Genomic DNA, 18797 nt, shown 5'->3' with positions numbered 1-18797 from the left:
TGACTAGTGGGAATTCCCTTTATCTTGAAGAATTAAGCTCTCTACCTCCCTTTTTGAACATTTCCACATTATGCAGATTTCCCTACCTTCTAGTTTCCAGCTCCCTTTATAAGGACTCCATTAAAATGTAAGCTAAATAAAGGTGGAAACTACATTGCTTGCTAGTATTTGTATCCTTTCACTTAGTGCAGAACCTGATTTTTTATGTGCTTAAAAGATACTCTGTGTATGTAAGAATTAAAACTTTTCAAATTGGAATTAATTCTGAACAGAAGTAGTGCTCTCCTCTTCTTGTAAAATCTTCAAGCTGAAGCTAGACAGCCATGGGTAGGATATGTTCAAGTAGAGAATATTTTCATGTACGAGTTGGATAAATTAGTTGCTGAAGTCCATTGCAACTCTTGCTTGGGCCAGACTCTCATCATCTCTTGCAACATAGAACTAACAAAGTGTACTCCCTAAAGTAGAGGTTTGACTATTCTCTAGCTCAATAGTCTTCTGCAGTTTTCTATTGCTTGGAGTATAAATGCTTTATACTTAAAGTCTTTAATAGTCTATTCCTAGTCTCTCTTTCCAAGCTAATTACACAGTACTCTCCTTTACGTACTCTATCACCCAGAAAAACTAGTCTACTTTCTCTTCCTCATAAATAATATTCCATTTCTTATATTAATATTTGCTAAGTAATAGAAAGGTAGATATATAATTTATAGTAGACAATAAATCTTGTATTTAGCAAATATAAAGACTTAAGATTTGGGGATAAGAATTTAGTCTTTGGTAAAAATTATTGGGAAAACTGAGAAACAGTATGGCATAAACTGGGCAAAGAGCAATATTTTACACCATTTACCAAGATAAGGTCAAAATGGATAGATGACCTGGATATTAAGAAAGAGATTACCAAAAAATTAGAACATTTTACTTATCAGACTTAGGGATAGGCGAATAGTTTATGAATAAACAAGAGATAGGTGTAAAATAGATAATTTTGATTACATTAAATTAAAAAGATTTTTGTCTGATTGTTGTTGTTGTTTTACAAATAAAACATGTATTTGTGTCATTTCTAAGATTGTCCTCAATGTCTGCAATGATTTTGACCCTTACCTTGCCTCTTAGAACAATGAGCTAACTTCAAAAGAGTTTCCTGATTCAAGTTTTTATCACCCTCCAAAAAAGAGCCTTTCCTGGTTCTGTTGAACTATATCAGAATTTTGAGGTCTGCTTCTAGTCATGAAGAGGTCCAGTGCTTAGAGGTCTTGGTGTTTCTGTACGGATCTGTATAGTGTTTCTTGACTTATTCCTTGATCTTCCTCATTCACTATGACAATATGGATGGAATATATGGTGTCAAAAAGAAATCTTCCATCTTATCCTCTTTGGCTTTGATTCTAACAGTGTCATACAATTTCAAGACTTTCAGTATTGCTTTTGTGTATCATAATATCTAATTTATATTATATTACCTAATTTATATGGTACATTTTGGGGGTGACCCTATGTCTATTGCCCTAGCCTATCATTTAACTTACTATAACTAAAACTGGCACAAGGATTCAAAGGTCATGGAAGACTTAATGAGGTAATGATAGTGAGAGCAGGGAGATTAGACCTGATTTCATCCCAAAATACATTTCAAAGTCCTTTTAGAAGGACAGGCAGTAGCACATGGTTCTATTTCTGTGAATCTAGATGCACCTACTCTCAATGTTAGAGTATATATTCTATATTTAATTATTTGCAAACATGCTCTATCTACCACTATAATGTATTATCTTTGAGGGCAGAGAATATTTCATGCTTATATTTGTATTCCAGCAGCTAACACATAGTTACTAATTAATAAAGGGAAGTTAATAATTAATAAATGCTCATTGACTGATTTAAAAAGCAGTATCGTGTTTAGAGTTAGACTAAGACATAATTGTGCCAGTAGAAGTTAAGTAGCATGCCGGATAGAGAGCTCAACTTAATGTTATAAAGGTCAAAATTCAAATCCTACCTCAGACATTAAATAACAGTGAAAATACAGACAAATCAGTCACCCTCTGTCAGATTCAACTTTCTCATTTGTAAAACGAGAATGACAATAGCACTTAATTCCCGAAGTTATTGTGAAGACAAAATGAGCTCTTGCATAGAGAGCACTTTGCAAATCTAAATGTAATAAATGTTGACTTTAAAAAAATTTTTTTATTATATGATTTTTTAAAAGCATACCAAAATGATTCCTCTGTCCCCAGATATCTATCTCCTCATTGCTCTCCTCTGTCATTGATGCCTAAAGTACAATTAGTGGTTCCTCCTGTTAAGTTGTTACCATCTACCCTACATCAAAATTCAAATGTCTTTAGCATTCTTAATATAGCAATATCGTTATCAATACTAGATTTTTTATGACATAACAGCTATGGAGTAGACGAGAGACTAGGATATTGGGTAATTAGCCCTAAAATTTAAGGGGACATTGTATATAAAAGAAAAAGAAAGGGCACCTGGTGGCCCAGTGGATAGAGCACGAATCCTAAATGCAGGAGGACCTAAGTTCAAATCTGGTCTCAGACACTTAACACTTCCTAACTGTGTAACCCCGGGCAAGTCACTTAACCACAATTGCCTCAGCAAAAAAAAAGAGAGAGAGAGAGAGAAAGGAAGATTTTTTCAGAACATATGCAAGTCATTCAACAAGGAAACAAAATAGCCCCAAGAACAGTTATTTATTTTAAAATTCTGCTTAGATCCAGTTCTAAAACAACTAAGGTACTTCCCAACAAAATATAGGAAACAGTATGTGCTCTTGGCAGATTCTGCAAAGAAATTGATGTACAGTACATTATATACATCTTCCTTATTGTTTTTCTAGAGAATACTGAAATTCTTTTTGTTTTACCTGATTCATCAGTTGTTTTTCCTTCTAATTGTAAGAATACTTCATTCAAAGTTGTCACAGAAACACCATAGTTCACAATACCTTGGTCAGAACAGTTATCCAGATCAGTGTAGAGGTCTAAAGAATTACAAATTTAAAAAAATAATAAAATCAATTATTGTCTGATAATAAACACTACTCTTTTCAAAAATATATATAGCAAGGAGCAGCTAGGTGGTGTAGTGAATAGAGCACCAGCCCTGAAGTCAAAAGGACCTGAGTACAAATCTGGTCTCAGACATTTAACACTTCCTAGCTGTGTGACCCTGGGCAAGTCATTTAACCCCATTGCCTCAGCAATATAAGTAATAAGTAGCATTATATTCAATCAGTCTAAATAGCAATTAGCTATTCGGACCTTTTCCTTAATTGTTTTCAGGAAGGAATTCTATATTGAAAGAGAGGAAGAATTGTTTGAGTGTTTGCTGGGAAATGTCTATCATGTAAAAACAAAATATAAAAATTAATTTTAAAATTTGTCATGATAAAAGCCAGAAATTTTCTAAGATTAAACTCAAAAAAAAAAAACATTTCTGTAGAACAGAGGTATTAGCTTAATGACAATTGGTAGGCATTTATAACAAACAAATTATAAGCAACTTAAACTTGTAACATCAAAAGGGAAAAATAATACGTTTCCTAAGTGAAGGAAAATGTTTGCATGGATAAGGATAATAATCTTTTTAAAGCATGCAGAGTATACAAAGCTGTGATCATCCATTTTCTTTCTGCTTTCCTGAACAGAAATTTAGGGAAAATAATCTAAAGTCTTTCGTAGAATTGGCATGAACTAGTAATCCCTAGGACATCCCTCAAAAATAAAAGTATTTAAAAAAACTGAAAGTGAACATTAATTTCAATAATGAGAAATTAGTTTCCATTTACTGGGAAACCTTGCATAACAATTGGGTATTAAGGTATTACAGGTGAAAGGAAACATTAAATTACTTTCTTTAAATTAATGTAAGGAAAGGGATTAAGATTCATCAGCAGCTAAAGTTTACTTTACTTGCATTTACCTTATATTAATGACAAAAATGACTATAAATTTAGGATATAATTTAACTTGGCTTGGTAACTTAAATTTTGCTCTACATTATCTATCACATTTAAAATTTGCTAATTAATGATTAGCTAATATTTGTGCTTTGATTTTCTAATAAAGAGTCCTATTCTATATAATTAAGTATGCAAGTATGCTAATATGTTTTCTCAGTTAATCAAATCTATCAAGGCCTTTCAGACTTAGTATGGCCTTATGCATATAGTACAAAGCTTGAGTTCCAATTCTGCTTCTGTCTCTTGCTAGCTAGAAGATCCTAGGCAAGCTATTTAAATTCCTTTGACCTCCAACCCAGGAGGACTGTTATAGATGCCTTGCAATCTATGAAGGTAAAAAGAATCTTCCATATAGCCAAAATTACTTTTTCATATATGATCCTTTATATTTATTCATATAATCACACCTATGAGAATCTTTGGTATATGGACCATGAAAATATTGCCCATGCTCCTATTCTCAATAGTTACAGATTATCTGAATTTCAGGCATAGTAATTGTAGTAAATAATCAGTTTTATGTATCTTGTAAGCCCAGACCTATAAAATGTCAGTAAATTTAGATAGAAAATTAATATTATTTTCTGATTTTCATTGTTTTATTAATTACCTGGAAATTTATTGGTCCTTTCCAAAGGCAAGGTATACACCAGTTTTTCGTCACTCTCTGCTGCCAATTTGGCATCGGGGATGTGATGTTTGACTAGTGATGTTATTCTTTCTGGATCACATATCTCATTCCTATGCAAACTGATGGGAGGGAAGACGCAAAATTAATGTCATTAGCTGTTTCTTCAATGCTATCACTATTAAAAAGCATTTATTGAGAACTTTTAATAAAGTGAATTGAATGTACAGTACACATATAATATTTTACTAAGTATTTGAAACTACAAAGAAAGTAGAAAATATAATTTTTGTTTGGAATAAGCTTATCATTCATTGGCAATATACCTACACCTATGTAGATCTTCCATTCATTGCCCTCTAAGGTCTTGCAGAAAAATTCTGTCCTTTTTCTATTGTATAGATTTTGAAATATTTGAAAACAATTACTATAGTTCTTTTTTGTTGTCTTCTGCTTAAACATTTTTATTTAGCTTCAAAAAATCCTAATATGATATGATCTCGAGGTACTTAACAGTCCTTCTCTAGAATGTCAGTTCTAAAATGTGACACCTAAAATTTACAAAATAGTACAAATATTATCTGACTAGGGCAGAGACATATATTCTCTAGTCATGAATTATATCCCAATCTCAATGTGATATAAGAACAAATTATGTTTTTCATTCTCTTATTCTTACCTACCTCAGATCTGTACAAATTTCTATGCCATATCTATTACTTCCACAAAATAGATAAAGGACTTTGTAAAATGTTAATATCTAGATATCTATTCCATTCCTTTCATCTAATGACTATATTTTTTCAAAAGGAAAGTTTTAAAAATGATATGATTTATTCTCCATAAAGTCATGCTTACTATTTATGATCACTAATCATCACTTGAATAATATATTCTGGATTTTTTTGAAAAAACTAAAGCCAAATTCAATGGCCTATGAATCATTTAATTTTCTCCAAAATTGAAATCTTCCAATTCTTTTTCCCATTCTCTAGACTCTTTCAAAAGTCACTGACAATGGATCAAGAAAAAATATTACTTCAATATAATGGGAACTCATTCAAGGCAGGCATAGTAATTATAGTAAATTGTAAATTGTAGTAAAGTGTTCTCTTACTATTTCCCAATTTATCATAGAGTCATTTAGGCAGTGAAGTAAAGTAGTCAAAGTACTGAAATCAGGAATACCTGAATTTAAATTCCACTTCAAATACTTACTAGTTGTGTGACAGTGGAAAGCCACTTAAATGTCTTCAACTTCAGTTTTCTTATCTGTAAAATTATTATAATAGAACCTAACTGAAGCTATGAAAATAATATTATTATATTAGATATTTATTCCTTATTTTCATTCTGACCTTTCATGATCGGACATCATTCTCCTTGGCAGAGAAAATAATAATTAGATAAGAATTGAGCCTAGAATACTCATTCATCTCTCCCAGAATCCTTAAAAATAAGCAAATACTAAATCAGCCCAGCCAATGGATTAAACAACTGGGATTGGGGGTCAATGTGTATGATTTCTCAGGTCTTAAGGAAAGGAGCCTGAATCCAACTGGAGCCAGTCCTGAAATCCCAGTTGTGAAACTGGGGTTAGAACAAAGAACAATAATAGTGAAAAGCAATGTAGACTGAGATAGTATTATGGTCAAGTCCAGGGGGCTAAACTCACTAGTAAATGAGAAGTCAAAAAATGAGCAGTAAGAGAAAAATGGGGGATTAAATTCAACAAACATTTCAAAAGGAAAAAATGTCAATTTAAAAACTAGATAACAATTAGACGAATAAACATAAAAGATGCAAAAATTAGAAGAGAAGTTGGATATCAAAATATTCAACAATTGTAAATTCTTTTTAAAATATTATTGTAACAAAAGAAATTGAGCCAACACCTGATGAAACACAAAACCCTCTGGATTTCCAAAAGATCATGGAACTGTTTCAAAATTATTTTTAACAGAAATTAGAATCTTTAGAGAAGCTAAAAGGGATAAAATGACAGAACTTATGGCCTGAATGATAAAACAAATTAATTAAAAACCTGAACCCATAAGGACAAGTTTTTCAAAGATATAAAAAAGAGAACAAGAGATTGGGATGCATGCTAACATAAAAGTCAGTCTGGAAGAAAAGAAGCAAAAAGCAATCATATTTTAAAAGTATACATGATTTCAGTATAAACAAAAACCATTAATATAGAAATCCAATTTGTAGAAGAATTGTAGACCTGTCAAATACCTGAAATACAATAAATAAGATAAGAAAACTGCTTAGAATTTCTGAATATAGAAAACAAAGCACTGATTGGAAGAATACATAGATTATCTCCAGAAAAAAAATAAAATATGTACACTTAAAACTCTAAGACATAATATTGATAAATTTACAGTCCCAGTGACAAACAACAAATTCTTTAAGTGACCAGTAGAAAGGAATTTAAATATAAAGGAAAGGAAATTTGATTATCATAATACTATTCTCCTCCCCACTAGAAACTATAGAAGGGAATAGAATGATGTATTACAAAAAGCAAAGAAGCTCAAGATGCAACATCAAATGACATACCTTGAAAATATAAGCTTATAAAGAAAAAAAAAATATGATCATTTGTGAGGAAAAACTCAGATGTAATCAGATTATTCAACTTGTAAATACTCTCCAAAAAAAACAGAAAAACTACCAATATAAACTACTACACATCTATATATCTAAAAATATATAAGTTCAAGAAATAAAATAAATTATCCCCATTCCTAGAAACCATTAAAAGAAAAAAATGGAAAGTTAAAGAATTCCTATATATATTTTTAAATTACTAAAGGGATAAAGATGAAGGCAGAATTTAAAGAAAAAAAAAATGATCATTTGTGAGGAAAAACTCAGATGTAATCAGATTATTCAACTTGTAAATACTCTCCAAAAAAAACAGAAAAACTACCAATATAAACTACTACACATCTATATATCTAAAAATATATAAGTTCAAGAAATAAAATAAATTATCCCCATTCCTAGAAACCATTAAAAGAAAAAAATGGAAAGTTAAAGAATTCCTATATATATTTTTAAATTACTCAAGGGATAAAGATGAAGGCAGAATTTAAAGAAAAAAAAAGGGACAGTGGGAGGAGCAAGCCCAAGTACCAGGATAAACTATCATAAACTATGACCACCACACACATAGATAAATATGTTTTGGTGGCATTAAATTGCAAAGCGGAAGGGAAAGGGAAAGTAAAGGATAGAGGAGAATGTATAAAGCATCCTAATCAAGTTCATGGCTAAACAACATAAAGAAAATAATTCCTATAAGTCTCATAGCATGAATAGGGGGCAAGAGGAGAATGAGTGAGATGACAAAAAGAAAGACTGAAACAAGAAGAAAGAAAAGATCTTAACTATTTGGGTAAGGAAGATCCCACTGAAGAGCATTTCCATAGAAGCAGATATATTCTGTAATGAGATACAAACCTCAAAATGGGTTTAATCTGCAGGGAGTTGGTACACAGGGACACCACTTCTGAGAAGGTTGTGCATCCAAAAACAATACCCTATTGCAAAATGACAATCAAAGTTGTTGGGGACAATCAGTAACCAGAAGGATAGGAACAGCATACACTCCAAAAAAGAGGTGCATGACACATGGGAAAGAAAATGAATATGAAGAAGGGATTAGACCATGCAATTTGGGACATAAGGAAATTTCTACCATGGGGAAATTCTTCTATCATTATTATCTCCCTGATGAATTGATATTTTTTTAAAGCGAAGCATAAAAGAAAGAAGCAGTCAATGGGCATAATCTATATAAGATAAACCAGAAGAAATTAAAAAAAATAACTATCAAAACTTGATGCCAAAAAACTGAAAATATAAAACAAAGGATTACCTTTCAAAATATAGTAAAGTATCCTAAAAGAACACCAAAAGAGGTCTTAAAATTAAGAAAAAGAAATATAACTTGCTAATAAAGAACCAAAGGGAAAAAAATCATGTTTCTGATGCATTTATAGGAGAATTCTATTAATCTTTTAAAGAATGATTAATGCCAATGCTATTCAAATTATTCTAAAATTCCAAGAACACTATAATGAACTTCTTTACTGAGATAAGCATAATTCTAACATGTAAATCAGAGAAGAATAAAACAAAGAAAGAGAACTATAAGTGTCATTCTTTTGGAGATTACAGTAATTCAAGAAATTATTCATCATACACAAGTTGCATTTGCACCAGTGATGTATAAGGATTTTTTCAACTTCAGAGAAAAAAATCAACATAATTATTAAAACAAAAAATATTTCCAAATTACATGATATGTCAGTGAACACATGAAAAGCCTTTAGTAATGCATAATATTCACTTTTTAAAACATTTATATAGCATAGGTTTATTCATATCCTTTTTTGATATCATAAAAAGAACCCATCTTTAACTCAAAGTAACCACATATAAATAGGTATTCCCCAGACATTTTGCAGATAAATATAGAAGTAAATCAAGGATATTCCATTTACCCAGCGATTATTTCTTATAGTTCTAGAAATGCTAGCAATAGCAATAATACAAAAGAAATTATGGGCATGAAGAAAAACAAAGAGCAGATAACTTAAGCAGTTTGCTTATAACATGATGGTTTAATTAAAAAGTCCTAATTGAAAAGAACCTAATATAATTTATGTCTTTAATAAAGTTAGGCTACAAATAAACTTGTAACACTAGCGTTACTTCTGTGTTTTATACATTTCTATATAACAACAAAATCTGAGTCAATAATAGAGAAATCCCATTTAAAATAACTACAAATTCATATAATTTTGTGGGTGAATATACTAAAAATACATTCAATACTCTCATAGATTCGATTACAAAATATTCTTTAAAAAATAAATGACTTGAAAATGAATATATCAAAATTACTAAGAACAAACTTGGTCCCAAAGAAGAGATATGTAAAGACATCTCCCCGACTTCTTTTCAGAGGAGGGGAGGACTAGGAATATGAAAAAATTAATGTAATGGCAGAGGTTTTTGTAATATATTGATTGCCTTTTTTCTCTTTTCTTTCTCTATCTTTTTTAAAGTATTATAAGGGATGGCTTTCTGGAAGTACAAAGAAGGGAAATTTAGCTGATTGAAAAACTGAAGATATCAATAAAATCTATTTTTAAAAAAACTATGTATTTAATGGTTCAAAAAGAAACAGTAAATTCTAGTTTACATCTTTTTTTAAATCCATCAAATACATACCTTATATATGATTATATGAGATTTGGACCCACACTTCCCATTAGCATTGTACCTTAAATGATATCCAATTCCCCATTTCCTCTTGAGAAATAATGAAGAGCCTGCACACTTCAGTCTCCCACTGGATATAAATACTTTCCGATCTAAGGAAAATGAAGCAAATGGGATTTAGTTTAGGGAGTTCTTTTGATCCATGAACTAGTCCAAAGGTCCAGAAATAATTGTTCCTCTACATTTAAGACATTGATTAGAATTTAAAGTTTAAAACATAGAGCACAATCTGGAACTGTTAAATTAAGGTGAAAAATTCTAAATGTAGGCATATCCTTCTGACCATTTGGGTCATAACACTTTTTGAGAAAAAAATTCAATCTTTCCCTGCTTTCTTTTTTGGATAGTTGTGAAATATCTTCATTTCTTAACTGAACATGCCTCAATATGATTACTCTCCACCTTAAAAAGTAGGAGTCAAAATTTGTCACTAATGAAAGCCAAATCTCCTTATCTGTAAAATTATAGATAGATAAATAGATATAATTGAAAACATATAAATAGAATGGAAATGGCTCCTTTGTTCTATTTCACTTTGATTTCTAATATAGACAGAGGCTTAAATAACATATCATTCCTTGACCCATTCAATTTCTGACTATAATAGTGAAAAGAAACCAAGACTTGCCAGCAAGTAGATCAGCCTCATCCATGAATTGGGTACTGAAGAGAATTACATGATCGGATTTCCTTTCCTTTAAAAGGTTCCAAACTTGATGCCTTGAAAAGGGGTCCAGTCCAGCAGTTGGTTCATCCAATAGTAAGATCTGCAAAGGAAAAATACATGTAAAAGGATCTTCATGTAAACATTTAAATTAAGTTTTACGTGTGTTAAATGTCAACAGCACCATGCTTGCACCACTGTGCTTTTCATTCCATGTGCAAGCTCTTTCAGAAAACAATCCTTAAAATGTATTTTTTTTTTAGCTTAATATCAGTCCTCAGATATTTCCTAGCTGGGGAATGGGGAGGAGATGCTTGGAACTTAAAAACTATACATTCAATTTTGGTATTTATTCCATCTTTGATTTTTTTCTAATCATACATGCAAAAAACCCAATAACCATAAATCATTACTAACAGTAAGGTACTTCAAGTAAATCAGTCTCAGTCATTTGAAAATCTGGTGCCACTTACCTTAGGATCTCCTAAAATGGCAATCCCAAAAGATAGCTTTCTTTTTTGTCCACCACTTAAGTTTATTGCAAGGGTGTCTTGGATATTTTTCATTTCCAGTTGTGTTAAAATTTGCTGTACCTATCCAAGAGAGGACATTAAATTCAAAAACACAAAATATCTTAGGTGAACTACTTTTTATTTACTATTCATTATTTATTAAGGAACTTTCCTAGGACTTCTCTTTCTAAACTTTCTACATTTAATAGTTTTTAAAAGACAGAATAGAAATAAATTAAGAATAAGGATTCATCTAGTCAATTTTCTCATCCTCATCTACCTCTTGCTCCACCTTCTGTGGATGAATTCCTTTTATTTTAGCAAATAGTCTGAGATTTTCTCTTGCAGTAAGAAAGTCAAGTTGAATATTGCATTGTGGACAAACACCAATGATCTTCCTTATTTTTTCCAAGTCAGTCATTTCAGAGAGCTTATTATTATAGATGGTAGCTGAACCTAAAAATACACATTAAAACAAGTTAATATTTAGGTTATAATATACTAAATAAAGTTTCTTCAATTATCATAGATTGTAATGGAGCCTAAAATCAGAAGTTAAAAACATGTTAATAGCTAGATGACAACATAGTTTGCTTTACTTTTCTTCATATTTTTGTTTAGATTATAATCTAAGTAAAAATCATGTATCAATTTCCAAAATATATTAGATAATTAATGGAATATTTAAATAGTAGCCTTGTAAATATGAATTATTTTACAAATACTGATGATTACATCATTAACAATACAAAACAATATTTATACAAATGTTAATTTTTATAAAAACACCCACTTCTTAGAAAACTATCTTCATTAAATTATTAAATATTTTTTTTTCCAATCAAAGGTTGCATGATTCAGTAAAAGTACAGCTTAGAGAAATGTCCAATATATTCTACTATATTTATACTTTGGGAGAATACTACCTACTGACTCTAGCATGACTCTTGATTTGTCAATCAATCTGCTTTTGGGAAATGATTTTCTTACCTTCTGTTGGAACAGACAATCCACTAAGAATGTTTAACAGTGTTGATTTCCCAGCTCCACTGTGACCAAGTAGTGCAGTAATTTGGCCTTCATAGATATCCAGTAGTAAACCTCAAATTAAAACAGAAAGGTGTTAGAATTAGACATAGAATTCTGTGACTTCCAGGCCACTAGACATGGCTTGCGCATAGTGGGGAATGGAAGGGTGAGAATGAGAAGGGGGTGCTGTGGAAGAAGAAAGAGATAAAGGAATTTGTAATAGGACAAACATTTCTCTAATATTCTCTCTTTTTTTGGTTTGTTTATTTAGGGATTGTAGAACTCATCCCAGGCAGTATGTATGGCCCTGAACTGAATTCCTTTGGTATGCTTAGCATCAAAGAACTTTAGATAGCACAGAAATCCTCTGGACCCCTAAAGAGTCAGCAGAGAGAAGGAAGCTATATCAGAGAGAACTAACCATTGAGTCAAGAAAAGTTGCTCACAGAACCAAGAGATCATTATACACTTCAATAACGATACTGTATGAGGATACTTTCTGATGGAAGTAGATTTCTTTGACAAAGAGAAGATCTAACTCAGTTTCAATTGATCAATGATGGACAGAAGCAGCTACACCCAGATAAGGAACACTGGGAAATGAATGTAAACTGTTTGCATTTTTGTTTTTCTTCCTGAGTTATTTCTATCTTCTGTATCTAGGATATACTGTGACACATTTAACATGTATAGGACTGCTTGCCATCTCGGGGAGGGGGTAGAGGGAGGGAGGGGAAAAATCGGAACAGAAGTGAGTGCAAGGGATAATGTTGTAAAAAATTATCCAGGCATGGGCTCTGTCAATAAAGTTATTTAAAAAAGAAAAGAAAAGTTGCTCACTCAGTAGACTTTCACAAGAAACAACTTCTATTCTCAATCTCTTCTTTCTCTTTACTGTTTAGAGGCCTTGGAATTCTCTTTTAGATTTCCTGTGAGGTAGGGAAGATGGGTCTCTCTTTTCCTGGAAGCTATAGCAACTGTTTAACCATGACCATAACAAAATTACCCACCTGATCCATAAATGCCTCATCTATTTTGTTTCTTTTACCAGCATATAGGTGACCAAATAGTAATCTTGAAATGGATATATATGTATATGTTATCTCTTTGAGGGGGTAGAAGATCATAAGTCCCACAGTCAGAATTGATGGGCAGTTAGGGAAGCTTTCTATAACTATTTTCATCTTGGAGGAGATGACCACTGACAAGAGCAAATATTAAAGTAATATAATTGCATGTTAGAAGATATAGACTTTGTTTGGAGAGAGCAGAAGGAAGAAAAAGATGAAATAGTTGTTTAGCAATACCTCAAAATGTTTCATATTTTAATATTTGAGCTCTAAACCTAAGGGTAGGAAGACTGGTATTCACATCTTCCCTCGGATACTTGCTACATCTCAGTTTTCTTATTAAAATAGGAAAAATAGTTTCTTCAACTTCAAGGGTTATTGTGAATATATAATGGCATAGTGTTTGTAATGGAATTCTGGATCTTAAAGCATTATTTAAATGCTAGCTACTATTATTTTGATAATAATTTTTTAAAATAATGATGCTTTGTCAATGTATACTTAGTTGTCTCATATTTTAAGTGTATCTTCTGTGAGAAGAAATCAGTTTATTATTCAGTCATTCAGTCATGTTTTTGATTTTTTTTTTTGTGAGTCTATGTACCATAGCATGTCAAGCTCTTCTGTCCTCCATTATCTGTCAAAATGTGCTCAAGGAGGCAGCTAGGTGGTGCAGTGGATAGAGCCCCAACCCTGAAGTCAGGAGGACCTGAGTTCAAACCTGGCCTCAGACTCTTAACACTTCCTAGCTATGTGAACCTGGGCAAGTCACTTAACCCCAATTGCCTCAGGAAAAAAAATGTTCAAATTTAAGTCCATTTGTTTCCATAACACTATCTATCCATCTTATCCTTTACTCTGCCTTTTTTCCTTTTGCCTTCAAATTTTTCCAACATGAGTCTTTTAACTGATTTCTGCTTCTCATTATTTAATGAGCCAAAATATCTAAGTTTTGACTGCCCCATATTTAATCTATATTGTATATTGAGTATTTTTATATTCCTTTTTTAGTATGACCTTGACATAAGCCAAATATAGATTTTAAATGATAATAACTGGAACTTAGATGTAAGGACCAATACAAGAAAAAGATCCTGACCCCTGTCTTTAAAGGTGAGGCTCCCACAACACTGATCCCAGAACCCATCTGAACCTGGAATCAGGGTAGCAAAGTAGTCCTAGACTCATTGGTCCAGTCCCAATGCATAGTGACAATAATATAAATGCATTTGGACAAGTTAAACTTGAAAGATCCTATCATTTTACTTTTAAAATTTTAAACATATCATTACTATCCTAATTTCTTTACAATCTCTCACATGAACTTCTTAATCCAAATTCAATCAGTTTCCACTCTTCCATGTCCCCACTTAAATTCATCCTATAGAAACAGCTGCCAAACTAGTATTCCTAAAATAGAGGTCTGATCCCCTGCTCAAGAAGCTTACATCTTACTCCCCTACTCATATGCTTTGATCAAAGGAAACTGACCTCTGACAGTTGCAAAAACAAGACACTTCATCTCTTGGTTCTAGGTTCTGTCTACTCTTCATACCACTCTTCTCTATTCCAATTCTTGACTTGCCTGGCTTTCTTTGAGTCCAGGAAGGCTTGTCCAAACCTTCTTAATTCTATTGGCTTCACCGTTATTTATTTCCTAATTATCCCATATCTATTTTGCTTTGTATTTATTGGTCTGTATGTTATCTCTCCCTCCCCCCATTAGACTAAGTTCCTTGAAAACAGAGAATGTCTTTTGCCTCTTTTTATATCCCTGGTGTTGAGCACAGTGCCTGACATATAATAGGTGTTTAATAAATGTTTATTAAATTGAATTCCATGTTGCCTTTAGGATGAAATGCTAACTCTTTTGTTTAAAAACTTAAAGCCTTTCACAATTGATATCCAACTAGCATTTTTAGAGTGTTTCATAAATATATATGAATCATTTTATAAGTCAGGAATTATGGTCAGTACTTTATAAATATTCTCTCATTTGACTTTCACAATGATTCTGAGAAGTGGGTATTATTATTACAACCATATTTTTGAAACACCCTATATATGTTAGTTGTTACAATATATAACAAAATTATATGCCTCATATCTATATTACATATAAATTATATCTCTGTTAGTAAAGTTATATGTAGTTATATATATTGCATACACTAATGGTAATGATTACATTTATATAGCACTCTCAGGTTTATAAAGTGCTTTACATATATGATCTCATTTGATCCTCACAACAACTCTAGGAAATAGAATGCATTATTACTCTCATTTTACAGATGAAAAAACTGAGGCAGACACAGGTTAATTCCTTTTCCCATATTCACAAAGCCAAATTTCTGAGTCAGTGTTCTTGCCAAAAGATATGAATCCCAAAGAAGTTGTTTATTCCTGTCTGACTCTAAAAATTTTAAATGAGAAATTAACAAGTGGATAAAAATATTTTAAACAAATTATCTAATCATCCAAAAAATGATAATTGAGTAAATGGATAGTTTTGAGGTTATAGAATACTTATATGAAATTTTAAAAGGGCTCAAAATTTCATATCCTACTTATATTACATCTTTTAGAGATGATTTATATCATTCTTCTAAATATAACAAGTTGGCTATAATTCACTAAGAAGGTAAGGGTAAAAAATATCTTTTTATTTAAGTATAAATACATATATAATGTGTGTATAATAACAAATTGGAATGAGTAGCAATTTTTGTAATTCCCACATTATTCTTCACTAAGACAAAAAATTTAGTCCATATAAGCTGTTAATATAACATTATATAATGAAATTTTGCTTTTTACCTTTCAAAGCTTCTACTTTTTCAGGTTTCCCTTTGTATTCTTTTTGAATATTTCTGATTCTGAAAAAAAAGTGAACAATGTATCATGGTTACATAGCATATACTAACTAAAAACTTGAAGTATAATAATATAATTCAGAGGTAACCTAAGATATAGGCAGAGTAAACAAAAATTATGTTTCCTACATAATTTATTTTGAGGATTCTACAATAAAATTTTCAAACTCCAAAATTAGTGCCTTATCTTGAAAAAGCAGCAAAATATACAAATGACATGATTTTAATTTTAATCTACATTAAAGAATTGGAAATCGTCATTTTCAAAGTGGCAGTCATCAAAACCATTTAGTATTGGCTAAGAAGTGCTGGATCAGTAGAATAGGCTAAGTACACAAGGCATGATATTCAATGACTGTAGAAATCTACTGTTTGATAAACCCAAAGACTCCAGCTTCTGGAATAAGAACTCACTATTTGACAAAAGCTGCTGGAAAAATTGAAAAATAGTATGGCAGGAAGTAGGCATGGAACAACAACTCATACCCAATGCCAACATAACATCAAAATTGGTTCATTATTTAGACATAAAGGATAATACTATAAACAAATTAGGAGAGTGATAGTTTACTGGTCAGATCTTTAAAGAAAAAAGAGGAATTTCTGACCAAAGTAGAACTAGAAATCATTATAAAATGCAAGATAGATAATTTTGATTGCATTAAATTACAAAGATTTTACACAAACAAAATCAATACATCCAAGATTATATGGGAAGCAGAAAGATGGGAAACAAATTTGACAACCAGTGTTTTTTAATAAAAGCCTCATTTTACAGCTATCTAGAAAACGGAGTCAAATCTATAAGAATACAAGTCATTCCCCAGTTGATAATTGGTCAAAGGATATGAATAGAATTTTCTAATGAAGTATTAAAGTCATCTATTGTTATATAAGAGAAATGCAAATAAAAACAACTCTGAGATACCACCTCACCCTTATCAGATTGGATAAGATAACAGGAAAAGATAATGACAAATGTAGGATCATAAAGGGAAAAGACCCACACATGCAAAAATGTTTATAGCAGTTCTTTTTGTGACAAGTGGCAAGAAATTGTAAATTTCTGACACTGACAAGTGGATGCCAATCAATTAGAAAATGACTAAATAAGTTATAGTATATGGATGTAATGGTACATTATTGTTCTATAAGAAATGATGAACAGAAATTTATTTCAGAAAAGCCTAGAAAAGAGTTACATGAATTGATGCTAAATGAAGTCAGTAGAATCAGAAGAACATTGTAACAGCAAGATTATGTGATGATCAACTATGATAGACTCAGATTTTCTCAGCAATGCAGTGATCCAAGACAATTCCAACAAATTTGGCATTGAAAATTACATCTGCATCCAGAAGAAAAACTATGGAGACTAAATGCAGACCAAAGCATAAATTTTCACCCTTTTTTTATTTGCTTTTTCTTTCTCATGTTTTTCCCTTTTGTTTTGATTTTTATTTCACATGACTAATATGAAAATAGGATGAAAATTATTTTATATATATAACCTATATCAGATTGCTTACTCTCTTGGGGAGAACGGTAGGTATTGTCAAGAAGAGAGAAAAGTTTGGAACTCAACATCTTACAAAATCCAAACTCAAAATCTTGAATGTTGAAAACTAATTTTACATATAATTGAAAAAATATAATACTATTGAGTAAAATTGATTTATTATCATTAGATGTTTCATATGTTCCTATATATAGATGTTCCTATTTTATATAGATATTCCTATTTTATATACCTAGATACGTGAGTTTACATAAAGATTTCTCAGGCAAAAATGGGTCGAGTGGAAAAAGTTTAAGTCTTGATCTAAAATTAAAGCTGATCTTAACCCTTTTGAACACATACTTTTAAATGATTCCTGTTAGGACAGCATTTCATTCATCAGAATAGCTTATTATTATTGATAGACTTGTAAAGAGCACTGAGAATTTTTACTTCTAGTTCATTTATAAGAATGCTCAAAGAAACTCTTACCAAAATCAATTTCTGGAAACACTGTGGGTTGGACTTCATCCAGAAAAATGACAATTAATCTCTATTTTCTATACCAATTCTATACCTGCTGTATGCCAATTTCTTAAACTGCTAAATACCATAGGAGATAGATATGTATGATAGTATGAGAAATGGTCTCTACACTCAATCAGCTTACAATAATTTGCATAATTTAAATGATAAATGCACTTATCACTTAGTTATTCAGAATAGAAAGAAATTAATATGGGATACAGTAGTCTTGGAGGGCTTTGCCAAACAAATTAGCCACAAAGTCATCTTTTATGTATTTGAAAAATTTTGAGCCCTAGGAAATATAGAGTTTTTTCTTTGCCCATTCCCTTCTATTTTTCTTTTATCCTTGCTCTCTGGTCTGCTTCTCACCCTTTCCTAATCATTCTCCTTACATTAAGTTGTTGTTGATGTTGTCCTTGTTTTAATAACTCAATGTGGCTTTATTGTTGCCTCAATATGTACAAAGATTGTTTTTTTAGTTCATAACCAGTGTAAAGTGTGAAATATTCGAACTCTCCTTTCTGAGGATTTTTTTCAAGAAAATAGTGAAAGGAAAAACCATTAAACCCTAGTTGTCTCCTAGAGATATTACCTCTAAGGAAGCCTTCAGCTGGAGACAGAAAGGAGAGATGAGTTGGAGGATGTAGGGCACAGGAAATGCAAGATACAGAAACACCTTAGCCATGTAGGTCATGTT

General features: G+C 31.3%; 1 protein-coding gene across 1 annotated transcript in view; it reads right to left on the bottom strand.

The window, feature by feature from the left end:
- The window catches only part of LOC127560551 (ATP-binding cassette sub-family A member 10-like), a 109707-nt gene that overhangs the window by 57976 nt on the left and 32934 nt on the right, over positions 1–18797 (bottom strand). The window contains exons 11-18 of the mRNA XM_051995227.1: positions 16019–16077; positions 12090–12200; positions 11380–11555; positions 11061–11180; positions 10552–10690; positions 9925–10015; positions 4602–4741; positions 2894–3010 (exon numbers count right to left, since the gene is read on the bottom strand). Coding sequence (XP_051851187.1) covers positions 2894–3010; positions 4602–4741; positions 9925–10015; positions 10552–10690; positions 11061–11180; positions 11380–11555; positions 12090–12200; positions 16019–16077 — 953 coding nt within the window. The remainder of the gene's footprint in view (positions 1–2893; positions 3011–4601; positions 4742–9924; positions 10016–10551; positions 10691–11060; positions 11181–11379; positions 11556–12089; positions 12201–16018; positions 16078–18797) is intronic.

The sequence above is a fragment of the Antechinus flavipes genome, chromosome 4 (genome assembly GCF_016432865.1).
Source record: "Antechinus flavipes isolate AdamAnt ecotype Samford, QLD, Australia chromosome 4, AdamAnt_v2, whole genome shotgun sequence".
Taxonomy (NCBI): domain Eukaryota; kingdom Metazoa; phylum Chordata; class Mammalia; order Dasyuromorphia; family Dasyuridae; genus Antechinus; species Antechinus flavipes.
The sequence above is the reverse complement of the archived record's forward strand: the minus strand, read 5'-3'. Positions and strand labels throughout refer to the sequence as shown.